Source organism: Pyrgilauda ruficollis, unplaced genomic scaffold (genome assembly GCF_017590135.1).
Source record: "Pyrgilauda ruficollis isolate IOZ18807 unplaced genomic scaffold, ASM1759013v1 scaffold5, whole genome shotgun sequence".
Classification (NCBI taxonomy): domain Eukaryota; kingdom Metazoa; phylum Chordata; class Aves; order Passeriformes; family Passeridae; genus Pyrgilauda; species Pyrgilauda ruficollis.
Window position 1 is genome coordinate 545,127 of NW_024526599.1, and position 26,834 is coordinate 571,960.

General features: G+C 42.9%; 1 protein-coding gene across 4 annotated transcripts in view; it reads right to left on the reverse strand.

The window, feature by feature from the left end:
* The window catches only part of LEF1 (lymphoid enhancer binding factor 1), a 69,542-nt gene that overhangs the window by 5,590 nt on the left and 37,118 nt on the right, over window positions 1-26,834 (reverse strand). The window contains exons 4-11 of one of the 4 annotated variants that reach the window (XM_041479899.1): window positions 23,517-23,649; window positions 19,479-19,569; window positions 17,184-17,267; window positions 15,224-15,346; window positions 14,368-14,530; window positions 11,566-11,673; window positions 7,928-7,976; window positions 7,233-7,267 (exon numbers count right to left, since the gene is read on the reverse strand). In XM_041479899.1, the coding sequence (XP_041335833.1) occupies window positions 7,233-7,267; window positions 7,928-7,976; window positions 11,566-11,673; window positions 14,368-14,530; window positions 15,224-15,346; window positions 17,184-17,267; window positions 19,479-19,569; window positions 23,517-23,649 (786 nt within the window). Of the gene's footprint in view, window positions 1-7,232; window positions 7,268-7,927; window positions 7,977-11,565; window positions 11,674-14,367; window positions 14,531-15,223; window positions 15,347-17,183; window positions 17,268-19,478; window positions 19,570-23,516; window positions 23,650-26,834 lie in introns of those variants that run through there. The other 3 variants (XM_041479898.1, XM_041479901.1, XM_041479900.1) reach the window with 3 other exon arrangements.

Here is a 26,834-nt window from a genome sequence, read left to right on the forward strand (position 1 = left end):
GACAATCTCAACAGCTAAATCTTCTGATACATGGAATAATTTAAATAGTTGCTTTCATGAAACCAAAGGCAAGTCAGATGTAACCTGAATATCATCTTGAGCTTCCATCAACTCTTTTATACTCAGGCATCCACAGAGCAACACTACAAGCATAAGACAACAGTACACAGAAACCACTATAGAATTCAAACATACCAACTTCACTTTGATGCAATTAACTCATCTCATCATGAAATCTCTGCTGGTCCAAAATACACAACAGGAAGTCTGTGTACCTCAAAAGACCCACATATGTGAAGAAAACCAACTGTTCATCAAAATGTAGTCCCATTTAGTGTGTGCATTTGCCTTTACACCATAGAAACCACTTCTGTGTAGTTATTTTGGCAATAATATTTTACCACGTGCAATTTCGGGTATCCCTGAGATGAAGGATAGATAGAAGGCTCTCATAACTCCTCAGTTTAACTCTGATACAACTTAATATTAATGAGGGAACACATATCCTGTAACTTTTGCAAGGAGGAAGCTACTTCAGAAGTTATGTCTCTCTGCTCACTTAAGCCTACTTAACTCTCTTCAAGCCCTGATCCCACTGCACTGATGCCCGTGGCAAGAACACCATTTCAGCGATGCTCACTGGTACCATTTTCCTCAGTTGCCTCTAACCCTGCTCACACATTACACCCCAGTGCCAGTGACACCCTCACTGCACAAATGCTTTCAACATCTGCTCCTGCCTCTGGGAGGAGGAGCTGAAACATCTTGTCCTGAAAGCTCTCACTAAAGCCCATAACATCTCACTGACTTGCCAGCTCATGTTTTAACTGGCCAGACAGTGGTGCTTCAGCTGGCCGTGCTGTGAGCTTCCTTCCTTGTACAGCTTTCCAATCTGCAAGCTTTCAAAACTGTCTGTATGGTACAGTCTTAACAAACAGGTAAAGGGTCAGAGATTTAAAAGATTATTTGCATAAAAAGTTCTTAAAGTAGAGGACTAAGGAACTGACTGGTATGAGGAGGTTTGATCTATTAGCAGTGACTTTTGCAATGTCATGATTAAGGCTCTTAGGTTTTGTTCTGTTCTTTTGGTTAATTTTGTCTTCATGATGGATAGGTTTGCACTCATGTATATCAGAAAACCTCTTTAATCATAATCTCTAAAATCAGAGGCAAATGGAAGCAAAACTTAGTGCAAGGGTATGCTAGGGTTTGCTAAACTTCGACAGAACTGCATTTGAGTACAATTCTGTTGAAATTACAAGACAGACTTCACCCAAGCTTAGTCTCCAGAAACAAATGGGAAAGACTTTGACAGTCCCATAAAGACTTGCTTTCTAGCTCACCAGGAACACAGTATCAAAAACTCATTTTGAAATTTTTCACGTAAATACACTAAAAAAAGTGAAACTGCAGTGCAGACCTGAGAAAAACACAAAAATTCTGAAGCTTGCTTCCAACTGGAAATGAAACATTTCAAAACCTTACATCTTATTTATGAAACAGGTTGTTTCTACTGAGTTTTTCTCATGACCTTAGACTTCTCAGTCTGGTGGTGAGTTTACTAAGTCCACCAAAATATACCATTTTTATCCAGAGAAGAATGGTGCACCAGCAGTCAACTCCCTGTCCCCACCCTATCCCACAGGAAGAGTTAGAACAATAGTTGTCCCACTGCTCTCCTTCATTCTAGCCCAAGCCGCCTACTGCTAACACCTCAGAAGTGAAACAATAAGGGGGTTTTTAATCACTTGTAAATGTGGTTAAGTTCAAACTTCATTAAGCATCTCTAATTTCATAGTAGGTTCTGCAGCTTGAGTATCTCCAACAAAAGAAACACACACACTGATCTCTTGAATTACCTCTTTTTTCCATTTGTCAGTGTCAATTTAAAATATAAAAAGCTGAAGATCAGCTTCGTAACTCACCACGTTGCATTCATTTTGCAAAATTCTTAACATTTTTTCTTATTTCTCTAATCCCATATCTATGCTCATTATCTAGTTGAAAGTATTCTGATGTTCTTTAATTTGTAAAACCTATGCTTTGCTACTACCCGCACTTATGTCTCCCACAGTGATTACACTGAAAATAGCCTTCCCTTCCCTTCAGACCTCCCCCAGGATGATAACGGGAAGCAGGGACCTGGGTCTGCTCTGCTGCACCTCTCCCAGCAGGTGTCAGTGCCCCTCTGTCCCTGCCACCTGCAGGGTCAGAAGAGCAAACCCATGGATTCTCTTCGGGTTTGCTCTTCTACCTTTTCCTTGACATCAGAGAGCCTGAAAGAAAGGAGGGCTTCTGTGTTTCACCTCAGCAAGATCAATGTCAGGTCAGAATTAAGTTGCAGGAGAGGACACACAGGAGGGACAGAATGCCATCCAGAGGGGTGTGGGCAGGCTTGAGAGGTGTCCTGTGCAAACCTCATGAAGTTTGACAAGTGCCAGGTCCAGCAATTGGGTCAGGACAATCCCAAGCACAAATAAAGGCTGGGTGGAGAATGGACTGGGAGCAGCCATGTGCACTCACAGCCCAGAAAGTCATTTGTATTCTGGGCTGTATCCAAAGCACCTTGGCCATCAGGGCAAGGGAGGGGATTCTGCCCCTCTGGTCTGTTCTGGTGAGACCCCACCTGCAGTGCTACATCCAGCTCTGGGGTCCCTAACAGTAAAAGCACATGGACCTGTTGGACTGATCCCAAAGGAGCCCACAAAGATGCTCAAAGGGCTGGAGCAGCTCTCCTCTGCAGACAGGCTAAGAGAGTTGGGCTTGTTCAGCCTGGAGAAAGCTCCAGTGAAACCTTACAACAGTCTTCCAGTTCCTAAAGGGGGCCTACAGGAAAGCTGGAGAGGGACTTCTTACAGTGGCATGTAGTGATAGGACAAGGGGGGATGTTTCTAAACTGACAGAGGACAGGTTTAGATGGGATATTAGGAAGAAAATTCTTTAATGTGAGGGTGGTGAGGCCCAGGGAAGTTGTGCCATCTTTGGAAGTGTTCAAGGCCAGATTTGATGAGGCTTTGAATAACGTGGTCTAGTGGAAGGTGTCCCTGGCCGTGGTGGGGGACCATTGGAACTACATGATTTTAAGGTCCATTTCAATCCTAGCCAGGATCTGTCTGAGGGCTATGATCATTTTGCATGGGGGGGCTATACTCGTTTCCTTCGGAAATTTTATGCCTATCTGAAATAATACAAATATTTCAGTCCAGAAAATCTTCTGCTCATTCTGTCCCTCTTGCCTGTGCTGAAGGCCACTACTCATGGGCAAAATGGGGAATAGAGAAATATGGGTCACACAGGAAACAATTTTTAAAGCAAATCAGGACAAATCTCTGAACCACCATCACCACACACATTCTCACAGAGACTAACTTCTGTGCAAGTTCTCCAAGCTCTGTTTAAAGCTTCTGAGCAGTCGAGAGCTATGGGAAGGGGTGGAGCATTTGTTTCAATTTGAACTACTCCAGCAGCAATTTCAAGAGCACTGGACAACCCAGGTTTGAAAACATGCCTCAGAAAGGTAGGTACCACATCCTCTTTGCATCTCCTTTCTCAGATGCTGGCCAGAAACCCATGGTCAACCACAACCACAGTCATCAGATGCTTCTTTTCCACACTATTGTGGCTGTGGGCTGGTCCACTTTATAGTCTGCTTTCACTGCCTCACTCCTTTTTATAGTTACGTAATAGGGAAAACATAATCCAGTCATAAATTACTGCCCAGAAATCAGTTCTGTGCTGAAATTTGGCTCCAATTTCCATGTAGGAAGTTCAAAATGTTAAGATAATTCATTGTTCAAAGTTAAATGGTATTAATCTCATCCTTTTAAGTACTTTTGATTGCAAATCAGTATTAGTCAAGTTTTCTTGGTTTTGAAAGCTTTGCTAATGCAGATGCTAATTGTCATGGAATTTTGCAAGCCACAAATATACTTCTCACAGGTTTTCAGATGTCTCTTAAGCTTCTCTATCACTCTTTTTAGCCCTTGAAGATATGCCAAAACACAATGTTAAATTATGTAGTTTCCCAATTGCATCTTGCCATATGTTGAATGATATGCCTTTTAGAGTTCTGTACAGAGCAAGTCATAAGAAGTTAAGTATTTCCATGCTGCAGAACAAAGAGGAATTTTTGTTAGTACCCTTCTATTCCCTTACTGATTTCAAAATACTCAAGAGATGCTAAAAATCATCTTTTTTTTAATTTCCAAAAGTCACTCTTGATAGGAAATTAGAAATTCCCACTTTCAAGACAGAATTGGTCCTATTTACAAATCCCCTAGAAGGCTGTGCTTAAGGTAAAAAACCATCTTTCAGAAAGGTGCTCAATGGGTGATCTCTACATTGTCCTTTATCTTAGCTTTCCTCGTTTCCCCTTCCCTCCCTGGCCTTGCCTCAATTTATTTTTAGCACTATCAGGTAAAATTCCACTCTTGGTTGATTTCAAAAGAAGATAATAAATAATAATTATTCCTTCAATAAATTAAAGTTATTTCAAACATTGTGTTGGGCCATGTCAGCTGCAAACAAAATCCTTCCTGGGACAGTTCCACAACTCTTGAAGGACATGCTTTGTAGTAACCCAGGATAATATAGCAAAGACTGGTGCAGAGGGTCACAGTATTCCTAGAGCATTCTGAAGTGTTTTACAAATTGGCCATTCAGCAGGTTGGAGTTCACAGAACTCAGTTAAATCCTAAGCAGTGAAGCCATAAGATGCCTCCTGCTGTGGTACAGCTCTTGGAAAGGGGGCAACTTAATGCTACCACCTTGACTTTACCACTCTAATCATGTTCAAGTCATAAAGCAGGATTAGAGTCCACCTTAAAAATCAGTTACTTGCTGAATGTTCATGGACAAAAAAAAAAGCCCAACAAAAACCCCACACCCAAAACTTTCACAGTATCTTAAATCATGTCTGTTTGCATGTCTCTTCCGTTACTTTCCTCTGAACATCCCACCACACAACCCTCCCACCATTTCATCCTTCTCACTTACATCACCGTAATTACAGCCCTGGCTGATCTCCTTTGTGCTGATCTTGAGATTCTTTCTTTGGTCTTGCCACCTACTCATTTCTGATTCTTCTCAGATAACAGAAGCTTGTCTCCTTCCCAGACCTCCCACCCTCCTTCTCCCTCTTCCTTACACCATCCATGCGAGTAAGAAAGCTATTCCCAAACTTATTATCTCCATCCTGTAAAGACTACAACAGCTCTGCTGTGGGCCTGGTAAGATATGCTTGTGGGCAAAACATTCTTTGGATTAGGCTTGCAGAGGGCAAGAGCCTTAACCTTCAGAAGTTTACTTTGAAGTCTGGTTGATTCAGGTTCCCTAAATTGTTCTGTGCATCTACTTCCAGTAAGAGCACATCTGTAGAGATCATTCACTCAGCATGAAACACTTAGTGAGGCTGCCTTCACAGGCATATATGGAGTCAACGGCACACTTACCCTTCCCTAAAGAACACACTACTGTTCTCAGACTCTGTGCTACAAATTGCCTGAAGACACAGATATTGCCAACAGTTTCCACACTGTTACAAAGCCTAAGACAACACAGGAATGCAGGAGTGTAAAGGTCAAAGGGAGAGAAAAACCCCCACACTCAGAACATTCAACCTGTAATACAGAAAATGCAGAGAAATTCCAAAAAAAGTAGGTCAGCATAGGCAAGACTGTAAGGCATCCAAGAAACCAAATATTCCCTGTTTTTACACTGTCACTTGAACCTTAGTTATATTCCAATCCCAGTCAAGTACTCTGCATGAATTCAGATAAAATTATGGGTATTTTGCCTACTGGTACTGTGTTAAGATCAAAGTGAAAAATATTCACAACAGTCATGGACCTGGGCAACTAAGCTGAAATATCAATTATAAAACTCAAGGTTAAAGCACTTTATTTTTCAGTAGATATAATGTTCTAAGTAACAATATTTTACAGCTACATTTGTTGTATAGGCTACAGACCCCCAACACTGCAATCCACATCTCAAATCAGCATGACTCAGGCACATTGCAAAGGGCAAGGCTGCCTGCTTGCCTGAAAAACTTCTGCTTATTAGGAAGAAAAAAGAGCATACATTTTGCCTTTTCACTTTACTTCAGCTTTAAAAAAAAACCCAAAAAAACAACAAACCAACAAAGTCTTGTCTTAACCAAGTTTAGACTAACCAGCATAATGGCATAACTTCAGAAGAGGCTTGAATCATGCTGACTGCTGACTGACACACTGCACACAGGAAAGTGAAGTTGGCTTTCTCAGGCTGAAAGTCCAAGCAGAGCAGAAGGCCAACAGGAGCCTGCTCTGCTGACTGCTCTTGAGTGCCACAGGGAACCCGTGGCCAAACAAGGCAGAGAGGACAGAGCCCATTTCTGATACAGTGCATAGGTGATTTTGAAAAGTTGTAATTTTATTTGCATGATTCCTGGAATTCTTGGGGATCTCCCAAGTGCAATTATGGGTTAGTAGCTTGGAAGCTACTATTATTTCAAATTAATGCCATTCCTACTAGAAAACACATCACACTGAGAGAAAGAGAGGGATGAGCCTTCCAACACAGACACTGGGAAATTAGAATCTCACTGTGGTACTGTGTGCACTCACAAGCTGACTAGATGGTGTTATTGCACACATGTAATCACTAGTCATTCCACCCTCAGTGCAGGTAATATGATATAAAGAAAGAAAACACATGCTGGAAATACAACAACCACAAAAAACCCCAACCTGCACCACACATGAAATACCACCGTACAGCTGTGGGAGAAATTCTTGAAACAACTGAAATACAGTCCCATTTTCTTAGCAGGTGTTTTGTTAGTATACAGGTGAATAAATTGTTTTTAAAAGGTGTACCCAGCCAGCCAGAATCTTGTTGATGTCAGGCCATAAAATATGCTTCAAAGCCAGCGTCTACCCTGCTCTTATGAGCTGTGACAGTCTGGGAGGGCTTGCACCACTTAATAAACCCATCCCTGATTCACAGGCAGACTTGTAGTGAGTCAGTGAGGTATGATCAATTTGAAAATATTATGGTTAAGCAGTGAAATGGTGAACACCTAATAGATAGCCGGTATAAAAACCATCAGTAATCAAAGTAACATCAGCTTTGGGATATGGTAGTTCTGCAATTTTTGCTAAATTCATATTATTGCATAAAATTTATAAGAAGGCTTATTTTACAATTCAGTTTTATCAGCAGGAAAGCTTTAGAGATGTTCTTACCATGCTTCAGATGTAGGCAGCTGTCATTCTGGGGCCTGTACCTGTAGAAGATTGTTTTCCTTTAACAAATTTCTGTTACAGAGTTTTTGCACATTCCAAGTAAGTTTGTTTGCTACAGTGTTACATGGAATTTTTTTTGTGTGTGCTTTTTGGTTTTGTTGTTTGGGTTTTTTTATGGTTCTTATACCAGCCATTTTTTGTTGGGGAAAACAGGGTGTTTCTTTATAAATATTTTAAAGGCAAAGAGGAGACCTCACTGATGCTTTTAGCCAACCTACTAGGCAGCTGTTAGTGTACAAAGAAACGTAAAATACAGTGAGATAAAATACAGTTACTACAAAAGGTCTGTGTGAAGTTTCCAGTGTCCAAAAATACCACACAGTATTTGAGACATAATTAAGTCTAAAGATGACACAACAGAGATTGAGGAGAAAAGCAAAGGTAAAGCAGGACAGTGATTGCAGTAATGCTTAACTTCAGCCAAAGATGTTGATGCCGTCAGGACTGCTGCACAGGAAGGTGTAAGGGAAAGCAGGCACGGGTTGTGTGCATGTTCACAAACTTAGATTCCAAGGGAAATATCTTAAAACATCCACCAGAAGCAAGTGTTAGACAAAAGCTCGTAAAAATTAAATAGCGTAAGCCCTGGTTTCTAAAATACACCTGAGGTGAATGGCAAGCAAGAGGTGGTCATGGCCTACCTGATGCTGATTCCTGCAACTTTTCTCTCTTCCTCTTCTTTTTCTTCCCCTGAAAAATAGGAAATTTTATCATGCCACTACATTCACAGAACGTTTTTTTGTCACTTACCTCACAGCAAAAGTCATCTGGACACTGAAAATGTTAGGAAAAAACCCAATTATTTTCAGGGTAGCTTTTCTATCCCACTTTTAATGAGTTCAATGGTAACAAAGTTTGCTCTGAGCATCTGTGGAGAAATATGCACATCAGCAATACATATATTTATATCCACATGGAATTACAATTTCTGGCAGTTTTTCAACTAACACTGGCAGCCGCAAGTACCGAAAAGACTTCTCATGCTCAATAATCTGATGACACGTATGTTGATATCATAATTTATGGCTCTTACAAGAACTCTTCACACATTCAGATACTTACACTGTCATACATGGTAGGAGCAGACAGGGTGTTGAAAGTACCTAGGACAACTACGACTTGTCCCCAGGGTGCAAACCAGCCAACTAAAGCTGTTCTGATAATGCTGGTACCTAAACAAAAGCCAAGTCTGCTTGTGGCTGTGCCCAGAGAGCGTGCTCTGCAATAACCAAACAGCAGAGACTGAACAGCAGAGCACCCTTAACATGGCTGAAGTGCAGAACAAAAATGAATGCCTGGCAGCTGTCTTTCTGAGAGACCACACTGGCCACAGCCTGCCAACCTACACACTCAGCCTCCTCCTGCACCCCCATCTATGGAAATGGCCACAGCTCCTGCTTTACACAATCTGTCAACTGAAACAAAAGGTCAGCTTAGACCCACAATTTTAAACCTCAATTATCTTGCATCACCCTAACCATCACTGATATTCCTCCATATGTCTTGTCTTTATTGCCCTCTGTAATCAGTGAAAGCTTTTTGTGTGTGTTTTAAGAAAAAATCATATCCATTTATATTTTAAAGAAGCCTCCAGGCAGGCTGCAACAGATGAGCTCTGGCAAAGGCTGGTGCAGTTTCTGTGAGCAGGGCTGCAGCCTGCTGCCCATCCTCTGGCCCCACCACTCTCATGGCTGGCAATTGCATGTCCCAGCACAGAGCATGCCACACATACACTGGCCTCAGAGGGGAAGGCACAGGTGCTGGGACACACCTTTCCACAAGCTGGCTCTGCAAGGTGCTGAGATGGACAGCAGGTGATGTGAGAAACCACCTCAAACCCCTGCAGTGCTCACTGATTGATAGACAGCAAGGGAGGACTCCAAATACAGGCTGTGATGAAGTTCCAACTTAAGTAGCCTCCACTCTGTTCTGACAGTCTGGGCCTGCCTGACTCTCAAGCTCCTGTCCTTATTTATCCCAAGGCTGGCAACAGGTTTGGGCAATGCCTTGTGAGCAGGATTCCAAAGTCAGGACCAAGACTAGAAGTTGGAAAACACATTTCAAGGGCTCTGGGGAGCTCCCAGCAATATGCTTCATCACTTAGGCACCAAGGCAATGCATTTTTAGAGAGGAAAGTGCATTAGTGCAGATGTTAACATGGAAAAGTCATGGGAGGAAAATTTGTTTTATTCTCTATGTCAGGCTGACATCAAGTGCTAAAGCATAAACTGAAAGGTGATCTGAGATCTACCTATGAGATAACACAAGTGAACAAATATAAGACTGGGCTGAAAACTAGTTGTCAGCATTCCCAAATAAGATAGTTTCTGACAACCGCAGCGCACACAGACACCTTGATGTTGTGAAAACATTGTGCTTCTCATGTCTATCACACAATTTTGCATGATTGCTTTGGGTATCAGTAATAAAAACATATGAAAAAGATAGTTTCAACAGTTGAATAACAATGTTTATCATTTTCTTAAAATTCCTAAAATAAGGCAAAAATTCCTAAAACCAGGCAAACCAAAGTAGAAGAACTAAAACCAAACCGTACGCATTTTTTACTTGTACTGTTTTGTGAAACACAAGAACCATGCCTAAGTCACTTCCAACCCTTAAAATACTGGAGTAATGCCTGTGCTAAATAATTACAATTCCACTTTTTGACTGCTAAAGTTAGGAAAACTGAAGAGAAAAAAAAAAAGATGCCACGTATCTGAAAAAGTTTCAGTAATAAACTGTGCTCTCCTATGACCACCATCTGACCACCACTGCAGAACGTGTGCATTCCTGGAGAGGCAAAGCGGAGGGCTGCAAGAGGAAGCTAGCAGAGTTCTTCATTGTAACATACAGGACTGGAGTATGTCAGAGCTATACTTCCACACAGGATGTAGGTTGGAAGCACATCAAAGAGATAACTCATACGTGCCACCTCACACACTCCAAATGTCTGTCAAGGCCTTTAAGAAACCGCAGGTCCGCTGCTTGTGCTGTGTGGCACAGGCTGGGGCAGAACACAGGGTTCTCAAAGCCAACGTGACCAAACATCACAGGACCATCTTGAAGCCTGATGTCCAGTAAGCACAAACTGATAAGACTCCAAAGTGGTGTGATTTTCCAGCAAGTGAATTTGAGACAAGCTAAACCCCCTTGTTTCCAGGGTGTCTTTCCCTAAGACCGTTTGTTCCCAGCTATACTTCAAGGCAGCTCTGTTGACACGGTCTGGCTACTGGAAATAAACCCTACCTGTGTAGTGTCAGGACAGTTTATTTGCCATATAAAACGAACAGAAAGAAGCTGCTAGGGCTTTCAGTTGTGTCTGTGCTTAGAGAACTGGGCATGCATGTCAGCAAGGCCAGAGCATTTCCTTCAGAGATAATCACATAGTTTCTGTGTCAATGCATTCTGTGCCAGTTTCTACAGTCTGTCAACATTGTGTTTAGGTACCTCAATGCTTAATGTCCAAAGACATCACTGAAGTAGAGAAAAACTACTGTCCCCCTAATGCAGAAGGAAAATTGAGCCAGATATAGCATGTACATTTCCTATCCCAGTAGATGGTGTCACATCTAATGCAGGGACAGAAAGGAGCTCAGATCTCGGGTTAGGATCAGTCTCTCAGGACTGCAGCTTCTGAGCTTGATATCATCAAATTTGGCTACACTGACAGCTCATTGGAGGCACCAGAATGTAACCATACAGTGAAGGCTATTTAATTATAAAACAAAAGTAACTGTAAGAAAACTTCTTAACATATACATTTATATATCTATGTATAAAAAGAGCCTCTACCATGAAGGTTACTTATACAAGATTTGCACAGATGGACCATTCTGAATTAATTTCAGCTAAAGGTCAGTCTGCACTGAGACCCCTGGGCTTTCAGTTCTCTTGAAAATGAGACATCCCTTTTTTCTCAGATCTAAGAAAGATTTCTGGATAATAAGTGATCAAATAGAAAATGATGGAAAATTCACAGCTGTACAGTATAACATGAGCTTCCAGACAGTACTGGCCATTGTCTTAGGAAAAAACTTTCCATGCTATTTTTACCCCTCAAAAACTGTGAATTTTCTAAGAATTATCTCAACAACAACCCAAGTTTTCTGGGTGCTTAAAGTGAAAACAAATATAAGGTTTATGTTATATGTATGTTCACCATCCCTTCATCCAGAACTTTCCACATGTTACAGAGGAAAAGAAGAAACAATAGTAATTTTGGAAGTTACAAAAAGAAAAAGAATTTTAAAGAAGAACCTTCAAGTGAGTGACTTACATAGTTGTCTCTTGCAGACCAGCCTGGATAAAGCTGCATGTGTAGCTGCCTTTCTTTACGAGCTAGTTCATAATATTTTGCTTGTTCTTCACGGGAGAGAGCATGCCACTGCAAACAAAATAAACACACCTTTAGACTAGGAACTAACTTATACCTAGGCAACAGATGACTTGAGCAAGTGTTTTAGTGACTTTGATTCAGTCCTTCCCCACTGCAAAAATGAAATTCATTAGCAATTACAAGCACCTGTGTTTAATGACTTTCAGGCATTTGTCAGCTCTGCAACTGCCAAGTGCCTTGAGCAAGACAAAATTATTTATGGAAACAGGGCTCACCAAATAATCTGCTCACAGAACCATGCTCTCCCAACACTAGTTAAAAAAACCAACAACAAACAAACAAAAGCAAACCCCAACAAAAAAACAGCAACAAAAACCAGCCTGTAGCTCCTGACAGAACTGAGGGGGGTTGTGCTGCTTTTAAAGGGCAGCAATCTCCCCTTGACAGAAGGGTCTGCTGTCTTGGTCTCAAGCAGCCCCTAAACACAAGTTTTCAATGCCAACACAGAAAGCTTTCTGTGCACCAGCAACCCTGTTCCAAAATCATCTTCTAAATATTGAACTTTAAGGTACCTGCTTTCTGATTGAAAAAGGAAATGACAACTGCAAAAGTTTCAAAGATAAAAAATCACAGAACTACAGTCTTACAAATTATATGAGTGACCTTTGTAGCCAAGCAGGAATAAATTTCCTTGTTTCATGTGCTTAAAATTAAAAACGCCTCCCCCCCCCAAAAAAAAAAACCAAAAAAAACCCAAAAACCTCACAACCTGCACATTTGGAAAGGTACCAGCTACATTAGTATCTAATAATTTTGTTCTTGTTGAAACACCTATCATAGACCTGAATCAGAAAGAGTAAAGGCCTTTTATTTAGAATTAAGTTCCACTTCTGCAGCATTAGATGCATCTTCTTGTTTGACAACATCCATGGGGAAGTAAGGGGAGAAAAAGTTATTTAAAAATCCAAAAACCAGACAAACAATAATTAAGAAATCATTAAGACATTCATACAAGACTAACATACAGAACTATGATTTCAGATCACATCACATTTGTATGATTTAATATGTTGTTTGGTTATACAGCAGAGGATGGCTCTTATCTGCCTTGACTTGGCAAGGTGGATGTGTTATTGACAGCCCAGGAGCTCAGCCTGTCTGCAACTCTCAAACTCTACATGCACATCCAAAAACTGGAAGATAGTGAACACAATGCTATGGTATCAGGGAGCCCAGCAGCATGCAAAGTGTCACCTCATGAGAACAAAGGTGGCTCCTCCTCTGGGACAGCGCAAGGTAAATAGTGACCAGGATGACTGAACACAAAACACTTGACAGTAATTAATGTCCAAGCAATTGTATTGGATAACTCATGCCTTGTTTGCACCACAGGAAAAGTGGAATTTGAGGTACTTTCAAGGAGAACAGTAACTTGAAAAGAGGAGTCCAAGCTGCAGAAAAAGCACACAAGGCTGAGGCTGATTCCTTACCAAAACAGAGATAAATAAGCCACCGCCCTGGTTCAGGCCAAGAAAACAAGGCTGACACACTAAGCAACGAAGCTCAATCATCTGGGACTGCCATCACTTGTAAGGGTAGTGATCATAGAATACTGTGACTCAAAAGGGACTCTCAAGGATCATAAGTCCAACTCTTAAGCAAATGGCCCACACATGATCCTAAAGACTCGGATCTTGGATGAAAGCACGGAAAAGGCAAATATCAAGATGCCCTTTAAGAGGAGGAAAGAGGAACAACAGAAAGCAGAAGACTGGATGAACTGGGACAAGTACCAGTAGATTTCTGCTCTGTTTGGAGGGGGAAGTCTTCCAACCCTAATATAAAAGGAGCACTTTAAGGTCATGTACAGGTTTCCCACTTAAAAGTATAGGGTTTTCAAAGAGTCACAGTGCCTCTCAATACTGCCTTGGTCAGTGATCAAAAGGAGGTATTCACTGGGAATTTGAATAATCCCTACTCAAACTCAGATCAATACAGAAGTCACCCCTTTCCTCATTTCTGGGAGTCATTTGCACAATGGGCATTTACCTCCGCTGCCTTCCCTTGGAAGAACAACACTGGCAGAGAACACAAAGGCTGTACTGTGAGTTGGCCTGCATAGGGTTTTTTGTGAGCATGGAAAGTACAAAACACAACTGCGATGCCACAGAAGCATACAGTGCTGAGCATGGCTGTGGTACATGAACTGGGATCATCAGTCCACAGCTGATGACTTCAGAAGACATTCAAAACTTGGCTGGGAAGGTTCCTGAGCAACCTGATGTAACTGGACCTGCTTTGTGCAGATGTTGGACTACATGACCTCTGTGGGTCCCTCCTGCATGACTACAACTGTGCCACGTTATATTCACTTTTGAGTTTCATCTCCAGTGGCATCCAGCGTTCATCTCTGAATGATCCCTTCCTGCCCTGATGGACAGTATCCTAAGGGAGGACCCAGAATATGATCAGAATGCTCCTTCTGTGTATGACTGAGGGTATTTCATGTCTGAGATGCTGACACCACAACGTGAGAGGAACAAAAAATAATTTGATGATGTTGCTAATGCTGAAAAAGAAAATCAAGATACTGCTTTTATTTTTGTTGCATGTTGTATCTTCTATAGCTAATTTGATAGTTGCACATCAGTTATCACCTCAAGCAGAAAGCCTTCACACCCAGCTAAAGGGAAACACAAATTAGCAGCACACGTGAGCGCTCACAAACACTGCTGTACATACCCTTCTGCCAAGAATCTGGTTGATAGCTGCACTTTCTTTCAGAGTACACTCTGCTACAACGTTTGCTCTCATTTCTTTCATGTACAACATGAAAGCATTCAGAGGTTTCTTAATATGAGGTCTTTTTGGCTCTTGTTCTTTTCTCTGTTCGTGCTGAGGCTTCCTAAAACGTGGTTGGGAAAGGGAAAGGAAAGGAAAAAAAGTATTAATTTGCCTTCAACCTAAAAAGATCCAATGGAAAATTACTAACTTGTGGTTACAGTAGCACTTGAGTAGTAGGAATGAGAATTTCAGTGGTCATGTCCCATCCGCTTTCATATCTTTTTAGTTTAATACTCAGGGAGGACAACAGGTTGACATTCTCTAGCAAGTAACATTTAATCTGTGAATCTGCTCCAAAATTGTCTCAATTCTCTTTCTGAAAGGCTCTCCATGGTACTCTAAGACCACTGCCACAGGCAGGAGAGTGGCTTCTCATCCCCTTCTTTCCTAGGTCTTTTCCTTTGAGTACTAAGCAATGAGACTGCTTTTTACTAGCGAATTTTGCAGGTAAGAACTTTTCCAGCAGAAGTTCATGAGGTCACACTCAAGCACCAGTCACAACTGGACAGGTCCATGATTATGACTGAATCAAGAGGACTGTTGCCAACAGCTTAAAAGTGCTGGACTGGAATGAAAAATGGCTTCTCATTACTCTTAGTAAACAGTAGCCCAGAGTCCCTGTTTTCATTATAGGAGAAGAGTTAAAATTCAAAGAGGTCATGAAAGGCACATTTTTTAAAGCATCCTTGACTTCTTCAGATGGAATTAGTTCTCAAACATTTCATTAAGGGCTAGAGCAGAAAGGCAGACTCACACATGCATGAGCTCACTGTCGTTGTGCAGATGTTCTTGCTTTACTTGAGGTGTTACAATAGCTGGGTGAGGGATTCCAGTTGTGTGAGGGCCTGGAGGACCAGGAATCATATGATGTGAAAACCTAAAAGAGAAAACAAGGCAAGGTCTGTAACCCCACTGAGGACAGGCATCAAACATGTATGACAGCAACAGGACACTCCAAGAATGCAAATGCTATGGAGCTTGCAATGAAGACATCTCTTAAAGAGTACACCAAAAATATTTGCCTAAGATTTGTGCATTGTAGCCCAATTACTCAAGAAAAACAAACAAATGAGTCAACATTTTGGTTGTAGAGGAGTTGTTTTACTACTTTTCAGGCAGACACTTTTAGCAATGCACACAAGAAATATTTAACATTTGTACTGTTGCACTGTCTAGCAATAAAAATACACATTTCTTAACCAAAAAAATGTATTTCCACACCAAGATATAAACATCCTTGAAATATCCACCACCAGCCAATGCAAAGGAGGAAACTGCCATGCAGAAACAAATAAAATGAAAGAAGAGTATTTTCAAGAAGTCCCTGATGGCTCTCTTTACTTTTCAAAGTACTTAAGGTAAAAGATTTTAACATAATTTCATCTAAACCCACTATTCTTACCTCAAATGCTTAAAAGAAACTTTGAAAATCCTGCATCCTCAATGAAGGATGCGAGCAGGGAGAGATTTTTTGTCCTAATTAAAGCTTCCTTTCACTTGTACAAGAAGGAAAATGGAAAATAAAATCAAAATACCACTAACTGAATAATCCCACCCTACTAACCCAGGTAGTTCTCAAGGATAGCTGAGACAGATCTTGAAGGTGCTGAGCATTGCAAGCTCGGGTGCAGCAGAAAACCTGCATGCTGTATTTTAAACTGGTGAAAAGTACGGTTAACATGAAAAGCTCATGCTCCAAAGTTTTGCTGAACGAGTGAAGGCTAAGGAATGCCATCCAGCCTCTCACCATTCCCTAGTCTCCTTGCTGCCCTTTTCCTTCATGATCAAAATAAAGGAAACACAAAGCCCTGTAACCAAATCAAGTGATTTTATCACGTAGAAAGAATGTGTTTTCTTCCCAATCACCCTGACAGGCACATGTTTATCATTCCCCTGTAAAGAAGCGAAGGGACAGTGATAATCCAAAGGAGCCCACACACAAAGAGGTAAGAGGACCTACCACTTATCAATGGCCTGCCTTAAATCCCTGTGCAGGAGGATGTCTCTTCTACAGATGACAGAAAAAAACCCCAAGAATTGTATATTGCAACCTCTTGTACACCAAGCACAGGATGCAGAAGCTGTCTTTAGAATGCGAAAGCAGAGCATAGGAGGTCTGGAGTGTGTCATGGCCAAGTCTCAATTAGCATTGCTTGCTTGCACTTAGACATAAAAACACAGTGCCTGAGTCACACACCAGTGCAATTACTGTGCTGGCATCCCCTGCCATTAGTGGCTTTGGGCTATGAAATACCTACTTGTGAGCAAGATTCCACACAGAGCATTACCTACGTGATTCAAGACTAATTACCAACAACTTTGAAATTGGAACTAGAGAACACAGACTAGAGTGACAATCCACCTGGTTGCATACTGACATGAGCAAAACCCAAGGATGCTATGCACAACACCATGTGTTGCATCTAGAAATGAACTAATGACTCATTTCAGATGAAACAGCTCAATTAATTGTTGACAATTCACTGGGTGCTCCTCATTGCAACACTTCAGAGACTGACAAGAAAATGCTGAATGAGACCAGTGTGGGATCCAGGCAAACTGCATATACACACAAAAGTTAAATAAAAATGTATGCATAAGGGTTTAGCTGACTGAAAAGCAAGCAAAGGCAGACCAAGATGCAAGCAGAAGAGCAACTTGCCCTCTAATGCCAGCAGTTACTCCCCACTCAGTCATTCACCTCCTACACCTACCTGGACATGGAAGGGTCGACTGAGAGTGAGGATGGATAGGGCTGCCTGAATCCACTCGAGATGGGATATACAGGCTGACCTTGCCTGAGGTCACAGAAGAAAGGAACCCATCAATCATATGATATGGTACTCAGTGGTTATTCTAGAGTTACAAGCTCTTGATGGGAATTCAGTACTAATCACAAATAAATAGTAAGAGCTAACACTTTCAAGAGTTCTGCTAATGAAACTAATGAATACTTAACGCTTTGAACTTTCTCCCTTGCTATTGAAAGTGGAAATCTAAGTTTCCACTGGGAGGGAAAGCAAAATAACCAGCCTTCCTCCCCCAAGGCACACAGACTCATGCACACTTCTCTATCTCCATCCCTCTCTCACCTAGTTTTAGAAGCACTGGAATCAGATTTGTTAAACAAGCTCTTAGGAAAAAAGCATCTTATTCCGAATAGTTCTACTGTAGATCAGAGTGAGAACACCAGATGGTGAATTATTAAGCTAAAAAGCCTTTTGAACAGTTTTATTAAATCTTTGAAAACTTAGGACTCTCTCCATTAGCATATGCTATAGTGAGGTACAAGTGGACAGCTTTACTAAGTAGAAACTGATTCCATAAAAAAACCCCAACCCAACCACATAAAAGCCCACAGCGACACAAGCCTATCTTACTATTTAAAGATCAAACTTTGCATTCCAGTAAGAGAAGCTTGTGTGAAGTTTTTGCCTCCTTTGCATTCCCATATATACAGAATATTTTGCCACCAGTCCATCATTTGAGGTCTTTAATTTTTACTGTCATTACTACATTTTGATTACTTGATGACTACAGTGAACACACTGAAGTAGCATGCGATGGTAATGTGAGCAAGTACCAGCCCAAACACCTCTACCAGCCAGAGGGACACCACACACATCAATCCTATTCAAACAGTTGCTTATCGACTGGTCAGTCAGCTCTCAGATGAGGAAAAATGGAACCTGGCCTTTGTAAGGTTCAGGACACAGATTTCACTCTTGGAGCATATTACTGGAAATGACCAATGCTCAAAGGGAAGAGGAAATGAAAAAAAAATAAAAATTAAAGGAAGTCTCAACAGTGCTACCTCACAGCAGGGAGCCACAGCATAAGGGACAGCTGAGTATGTCCTGCTGTTGGTGAGTGCTGCTGAACACATCCCTGAGCCTTGAAAGGTTGGATCTTGTCTCTCCTCTTCTTTCTCTTTTCCCTCTTCCCTCCCCCCAGTTTCTGCTCTGAGAAACCATTCAGAAGAAATAATTGACCACATCTGGAAAATGCATGCTAGCAACTGCCTAGTGGCAGTGGAAATGAGGAGTCAGCTAAGCAGCAAAATGCGGAAGGGGGTGGGGGGAAAGATTAAAAAAAATAGATTGTCAGATACTTCCATATTTTAGTTTGATATCTACTAATTATTTGTTCCAAAAAGGCACGTGGCCTTTCCTGAAAGATATGCCAGCTACACAACATTTCACCATCTTCTGCTCTCTACTTTCTTTGCCTGTTGTCATCTGGATCATGTTTCCCTCCCATGGAGACATTAAAAACATTAAAAAAAATCTGCATCCCTCATTGCATGGGCACAGACTAGTCACAATACAGATTCTAAAGCACTGAAATTGTGGCTGAGTTGCCTTATTCCCTGCTCCAAGAGAACTGAAGGCAAGTACATATCTACCCCAAGCAGACATGAAGCACCCTGCCAAATCTATTCCTCAGAAAATACCACATTTCCTCCAAAAGAAAAATGACACCCTGAGTGGCAGCAAGAGATCATGAGAGTGCTAGTATTAGCAAGAGCAGCAAGATCTCCCAGTGACAGAGGCTTCTCTCAATACAGAAACTGTAAAAACCAGCAGGCTACAAAAGTTTGGTTTCCATTTGGGGCAGTTTCAAGATTTTCCTCCCCCACCCCCCACACTTCAAAGTTCTTTCTTACCTCCCCTCTCCTCAGTAATTGCAATTTTGCTTATTAAAATTTATATTTAATTACTTGAGAACTGTTTCCTGCTATCTTTCCAAAAGCTAAGAGCCACAAATCTGAGCCATAAGAAACATACAGACTTCAAAGTGAAATCTACACACTTCAGTTCCTGTACGTGTTCAAAAAATACATTCATTTAATTTCAAAGATCGACATTTTTTTCATCTTTTCAACTAAAATAAAGCAGCAATTTCTTACTGGAATGACGTTATTATTATTTTGTAATTGCTGCAATTGATTCAACAATAGTGAATGGTGTGAACATGCACCTGTCTGAAAAGAAGCTAAAAAGTCTTACCAGCCAAGAGGTGGTGTTATCTGTCCAACCCCCCCTGGAGACAAGGGATAGAAGGTAGGGAGATCAGGAGCTGGAGGATGCCTGGACATGCCTGTTAAAAAGCACAGAAGAATGAGTGATTTCCTCTCAAAATACTCCATATATGACCTACAGTTCCCAGCTGATACTACAGTGGAACTAGTGCTGTGGATAAGGAATAACCACCTTGGGTAGTGTTAAAAGGGTCCCACAGGCCACCTGCAAAACAATTTGTGCACGATACTGCAATTCAAAGGGAGATACCAGAAAAAACAGCAGGGAAGGAGGAAATAGATGTATGGGTAAGGACCTATGCAAGTTTAGATCTCCTGTGAAGTGCATTAGGTGCTACTGTCCTCTCAATGGTCTCACCAAGCCCAACAGGATCCTGAGGACCTCCTCTAACACATCATGAAACAAGGGGAAAACACAGCGTTGTCAAAGAGGCAGCACAGCAGAGCTATTAGATTAGGTAAATTGCTACTTTTATACTTTCATGGGTCCCCTTATGGATTCACAGATTTTGGAAACTTGCTACCACAGAGGATCAGTGGTTAATTAAGAATCATTTTCAGGCCTGTAATGGTCACACTTGATATGATTCATTTGGCTTCCAATTGTCACTCCAGTTCCAACTAAGCTCTTCATCAAGTTGACTCCTGTGGGCTCCAAGGTCAATCTGTTTTGCAATGGCAGTATTCCATGGAAAAATAAGAGTCCCATCAGGAATGATCCATCAGCTCACATTCCCCAGAACACAGAGTCCTACAACTGCAAGAATCACCTCAAGATTAAAGCTAATCCTTATCCCAAAAGGGTCTGTGGTCTCCATTCTTCACCTAAACCTTGTGCCCCCAGGAGACATGGAATTACAGTTGCAGAGGCCACAAAGACATTGGTTTATTTAAATGTGTTTGGGGAAGAGGGGGTGAAGCAGAAGGAATTGTTAAGTCTACTTCACAGCTAAATCAGCTGCTTTAAAAGGGTATTAAATATTTATGTGGTAACACTCCAAAGGTCCAAGACTGAGCGTGTGCTACCTTGAGACTTAGTTTACAGACTGATGGTACTGATTTATTCCTCTGCCAGTTTGTACTTAAATCTTCTGAATTTAATTACAAGATTTGAAGAATATCTGTCGGGACCGTGTGCAGGAAAGCACGGAAAATAATACCAGTGGTGTCATTGTCTCAAAAACCCTGAATTTTCAGACTTGGAACCACACCCTAAGTGAGGATCAAATTTCTGGCCAGCTGTCTTTTCAAAGGTGTAAAACAGCTGGTAGCTGACAGGAAAGGAAACACTTTACATATCCCAGGGCTTTTACATGAGAGGAAGCACTCTTTCTGAGTGGTTAAAAGAAAAGAAAACCAAACAAGGTGTAAAAGAAGCCCAGAGTCTCATCTCCCACATCTCTGATGATGACTGATGCTCCTGGAAGTGATGACATGACCTTCCCCCAGCCAGACCAGGTTTGGCACAAAGAGCTGGGCCACTCCTTCCCCAGAATCTGCAGTTCTGACCCACGGAGACAACACTACTCTCTCTTAACTAATGCACAGTTGTTACTGCTAATCCAAAACTTTTGGCCCCTTATGGAGGGCTACCAGCACCTAGTGCCCTCAGGAGCACACAGAGCTACCACATGGCCAGTGCCCTCCAAAGCAAGTTCTCTTGAGAGGGTTAAGGAAAAATAAAAATAAAATTAAAAAAATAAAGAAGTGAGTGCCTTTTGGAAGGCAGTGCTGTGTGTCCATCCCAAAGTGCCCTGGGTGCGAGAGGCAGTGCTGAGGGCAAGCTGTGGACCCCCTTGTTGGAGGATTTTGATGGGAGGAGGGCACCAGGGCTAGGGCGCCAGGGCAGTGCCTTGTTCCAGACCCACAGTGGGAGGCGAGGACAGAAACAATGGTTGGAGGCATTTGGCAGAGGACCTGAGGAAAAAAAAAAATCCTCTCTTTGCAGCAACTACATGGGCTACTTCACTGTGGCTGCTCCCACACGCCGGTGGCGCCGAAACAGGGAGTACGGACGGAAAGACCACACACATCAAGGAGACCATCCCAGACAAAACCAGTAGTCTCCAGCCTGCATTATCCACATCATCCATCTCCATCTCTGCCAGACACTGAGCAAAGGGATCAAGAGCCCGTTCAGGAACTCCAGAGGGCAATGAGCTTTGTGCCTCCTGGCAGAGGCCCTCCGCAGGCTTGCACTCTTGACTGGTGGGATGCTGGACAGGGGAGAGGGTAGAGAAGAAGCAGAAGAGATGATGCAGAAACAAGAAACCAACAAACCAGATGTTGCTCAGTTGGGGTCTGCTGTGCAGGAATACAAAAATAAACTGGGGTAAAGGCAAAAAGATGGGGCACAGAAGGGCAAACTCAGCATGCAGTAAGCAGAAACCTCTTAAGCTCACAAACTGCAGCAGCGGGTTGTGCCCCAGCTGTCACAGCCAGCTTCTGCAAGAGGTGGAAATCCCATTCTCTTATCGCATGGCACCCCTGGGATTTCAAGGAATGAGTGTGAATATCCTTCTCCTGGGCACTGATGCAAAGGAGGAAGACAAATGAGGACAGGAGGTCTTCATTTGCTTCTTCCAAGTCTGAAAAAGATATTGTATGCGTATTTACAGGCCAGGCTTTCCAGGCAGAGTGCTTTTTGTATTCCCCCTCCCTAGAAAAAAACAAAACCTAACCAACAAACAGCAAAAACCACACAGAGCCACCAGGCCATAGCATTTTCTGGATGTAGCCCATGTTATTATCTCCACAGCTCAGCCAAAGTAAAACCTAGGCATTCAGGGAAAGACAAAACAAAAAAAGTCTCTCTCCCTGAACAATGATGACTAAAAGCCTCTTCAAATAAATGGGACAACTGTGCATATGGATGTGTGCCCAGGTAAAGCAGAGCTTCAGGATTTTGTCAAAAATGGGTGCCACAGCGCATGGTGGGACACGTGAGCACAGAGAGAGGCAGGGAGAGGCACCCTCCAGGCCCGGTCGTGGCACTGACGGCTTCCTGCCCATGCAGAGATATCCAGACTACAGTGAATGCCTTTGTAAAGTCTCTGCTCTCTCTCCTTCCCTCCTCACCACCAGCTCTCCCATGCAGGCTTTTTCTGCTGAGGTTCTCACCAAACCCTGGCTCAGGCCCGTGAAGGCCATGGCCAGTCCTCCCTCTGCACCTCCCCAACTTCCATCACATCCCTCCCCAGCTCCTACAACCCACTGCAAGCAAGCACACCCTTCCCAGGAACCCCTTGTGTTCTCCTGGGTACTGGGCAGCAGCACTTGGCACAGGCTGGGATTGACACCTTGGAGACTGACTGCTCTTCCCTGGGGCCTGCAGACTGACCCTGAGCAGGGCTGCTCTGCCATTCCTAGATGTGGATCTAGGAGGCTTTTGTGTTTTCCTTAAGGGCTCCTAGAGGTGCAGAGAAAACTGACTCGGACATCTAAAAAGATGCTTTCTGCAGAATGCAGCCAGCACAAGAAGGTTAAAAACTGTCAGATTTGTAAAGCTTTTACTTGCACAGGCTCAAAACTATTTTTATGGGCTTTGATTATGATGCTTTGATTATGCTAACTAACATACAGAAGAATATGGACAGCCAGAATACAAGGACACAAAATAAAGTGAAAGAAAATCTTTCAAAAACACCATTACTGAAGCACTTGTCCCCTGTTTTCGAGGTGAGGGATGGTTGCCCTTTCTGTATTTGCATGCTGCAAGCCTTGGGCACCACAGGAGATGGTGAAGACTGGCTGCTGTTTACTGAGATTTTGAAAGACTTTGATGAGAAAAGCAAGCCCAAATTATCACATTAGAAGGAGCATAAAAATTTAAGTAGCCAAGTTAAGCATCAGCATCAGGGCAGAATTACCATCTCTGAAAGTGGGCATATGCACCTGGAAACCTCCCTCTAAAATATTACAAATTGGTAATATTGGCTCTGTCAGCAGCACAAAGGGCACCAGGGCCACCCTGCATCCCCACTGTGCTGGGAAAGGATGGGCTCACCTTGTTTGGAGCTGACGTCAGAGGGGACATGAGACGGGTGTGACCCCGGGGAAAAGTGCTCATCGCTGTAGGTGATAAGAGGGGTGAGGGGGTGAACCGCATGAGAAGGCTGTACCACGGGCACCTTGTTGGACTGCAAGAGAAGAACAAAGATTAAATTGCGTTAGCGAGGTGAGGCTTCTGCTTTGATAAAAAAAACAAACCACCCAACATTTCCAAAATGCTATTTTTAAATATTTGCATTACTGAGCAGGGGAAACAGATGGACAGACATGACATTGGGGCTAGTGGATGGAAAGCAGGTTTGCTGCCAGAATCGGCATCCTCAAACCACTGGCACCCGAAGAGGGATGCAGATATTGAGGAAATGCAGGGAAATGGGTGGGGGCCGGGAGCAGGAAGAAAGGCATTTGGGAGACATTGAGACAGGGCTGCGGAAATGGCAAATGGAGAGCTGCAGGGCAGGAGGAGCAACGTGCCGGGCAGGCACTGTGCACCAAGGGCTGTGACCCAGGACAGCAGAGTTAGCAGCAGCGCTGGAGAAACCCTTTGGTTATGGGAACAGCATTTAAAAAAAGAAGGCTTAAAGTACAGGTTTGCCATATCTCCAGCCTTAAAAGCTTCATCAGTTTCCCTCTTCCTCCCCACTGCTCTTCCTGCATGGCTGTGGCATGGCACAGATGGGACAAACCCCTGCCATCACCAGAGGAACAGCAGGTTCCCTTGCAGTTTTACAAACTCTGGTTGAAAACTCTTGTCTGTCTACTGGGTAACTAAAGGGTCACCCTCAGAAGGCTGACTTCATATATGAGCAGTTGGCAGTGGCCTCTCAAGAGCTTCAGCTAAAGGGGAAACCTGCTGAGCTGGGAGGCCTCTGACTCTATCAAGGAGAACTCAAACCACTACAAACACCCACAAGGGTCCTGAAATGGGTGCCATAAGGTGATGTCCTTGCAGGGCAAGATGCACACTTCCCACCAGCACTTCCCAGAGTGCAGAGGCACAGGGGAGGAGGCAGGCAGCATGACAGAAGGATGCTGTCCAAAATTACCCCCTAAGATCAAGGCTGCAAGACAACAGAACTCCTCAATCCCAATGAAATCCTGCATTATTAGTGCTGCTTGAAACTCAAGTTGCTCTTTCCAAGGTGGGACGAGGCACAGTGATGATGCCAGCATGTAACAGGCACTCCTCATTTGTGCCCTGCCACTCTACCTTGCCCCTTAGCACAAATAATTATGGAACAAACAGGTTTTTGATAAACCAACCCCCCCCCCCCCCCCCCCCCAAAAAAAAAAAATGCTATCCTTCAGCCAGACACACTGACAGTAAGGACAGCTGCCAAACATAAGGAATTACAATAATAATAATAATAATTTAAGAGGCCAATGAAATTAATTTTCATTGAGGTCACTGTTGAAATTTTGGCACAAAGCAGATGTTAAGACAAAGCTCCATGCACAAGTCCATGATTTTTCTGGACTTCTGGAAAAACACAGGTTATTAAATGGACAACTCAATTTATTGTTAAGGCTGGTAGGAGTAGAGGAAAGGGAGCACATGGGAACCAGTGCAGCATTTTCTGCTTTTCTTGTTTCCAGAGCACCACCTTAAGGAACTTGCATTAGCAGGCAGTATCTTCTTAATGTCTGACCTATCCCTCCAGTCATATAGCTCAGAATCTGGTGCCATGAATTTTTGCTAAATTATGCTATCCTTGCTCTCCTCTTAATTTTACGGTTTTCAACACAGATTTGCTTTCCTGTGGGAAAGAGATAAGAACCTGAGGATTTTAATTTAAGCTTCGGCCTTGTCTTATATTTCGCAAGATGGAGAGAGAAAGCAGCGCTAGTAGGTGTTTTAAAGGCAACAAGCATTAGGTCCATTTTTGTGACCAAATAATAAAAGCAATACGAATTCTCAATAATATCTATGAGTTGAGTTGTAAAGGGGATAGCTCAGACTGCTATTCATCTTCCCCATCCGTATAAATTCCACAAAAAACAGATGCCAACAAATTTCAGACGATTTACAAATCAGGCCTCTTTAGCTATGAGACTCGTGGGCCAGCCCACCATTCAGCCATTACTTTATCAACAATAAACTGTATATTATGAATAAAGATAAGCAATAGATGTATTTAGGTCACACACACACACAGCTGCTAATCAGCATTAATTTCTCAAAATTTAGTAATTAACATTTTGTATTGTACTGGATGTAATTGTCATGCACGCCCCTGGTATCAGGGTTCCTTGCTTTCAGAAATCACCCATTTATACTTGGAGCATGCCAATCCCTGTACCCCCTCGCTCTCCAGCATCCTGCAGATTTTATTTTATTTTCTAATTCTCAGCACCTTATCCCCTAAGCCCATGGCAGCGGCTTTCAACGGGAAGAGGAACCGTGAGAAGTCAGGAGAAAAGCAAACCGCTTGTCAGCGGGCTTAAAATTAACATATAAACGGGCCATATCTCCATTAAGAGCATTTGGGGGTCTGCAGAGCCAGAAACTGGGAGGAAAAAAAAGTAATAATAAAAAATAGCAATAATGCAAAGCTTTCCAGCCTGCCTGCCCCACACTGCTTTGGGGAGACCCGGGGATCTCTGGCAGCTAAATCCTGCTGGTCGCCCCAGTGAGACAGCCGAGGGGGGCTCAGTGGGCACAGGCTGAGCCTCCCTGTTCCCTCTGGTCTCACCGAGATGGCCACAGTGATCAACAGCAGGAGGACACACAGGCTGACACATGCACAATGAAACCAGGAGGAGAAAGACCTGATGACATATTTTCCAAAAGCCCTAGGGACTTCAAGTGGTTCTGCCACATCACCTGCCCTACAAGGCAACCCAGATGGGTTATCTGGGCCTTCCTCACAGAGAGGGTTCAGGGCAGGAGACCAAGCCCTCATATGCAGGCACCTGGATGCCCCTCTTGCCACCCTCTCAACCCTCCCACCTGCTGCTGCAGTAAGGGATTGGCCCTAGGCACCCCATCCAGTCCCATGGACACTGCCCTGCACCATTTACCCTGGGGACACCTGGACTGGGGATGTTGCCAAGCCCCTTCCACCATCTACTGCTCTCAGTGGGCACTACTGCTTTCCAGGGCTGGGAACCATGGCCAAATCCTGCCTCACAATGAGGTACAAAACTGTGCTGACGAGACTGCTTCTACTGCTTCCCAGTCCGTACCCACTGGCTTTCTCCTCCCACAAACATGGCATCCCTACTACATTTGTCTCCCCAAATCCTCCAAAGACAACGCATACAGCTGCAGAAACACTTGAGAGACTGACAGAGATCCAATCTTGGTCAACAT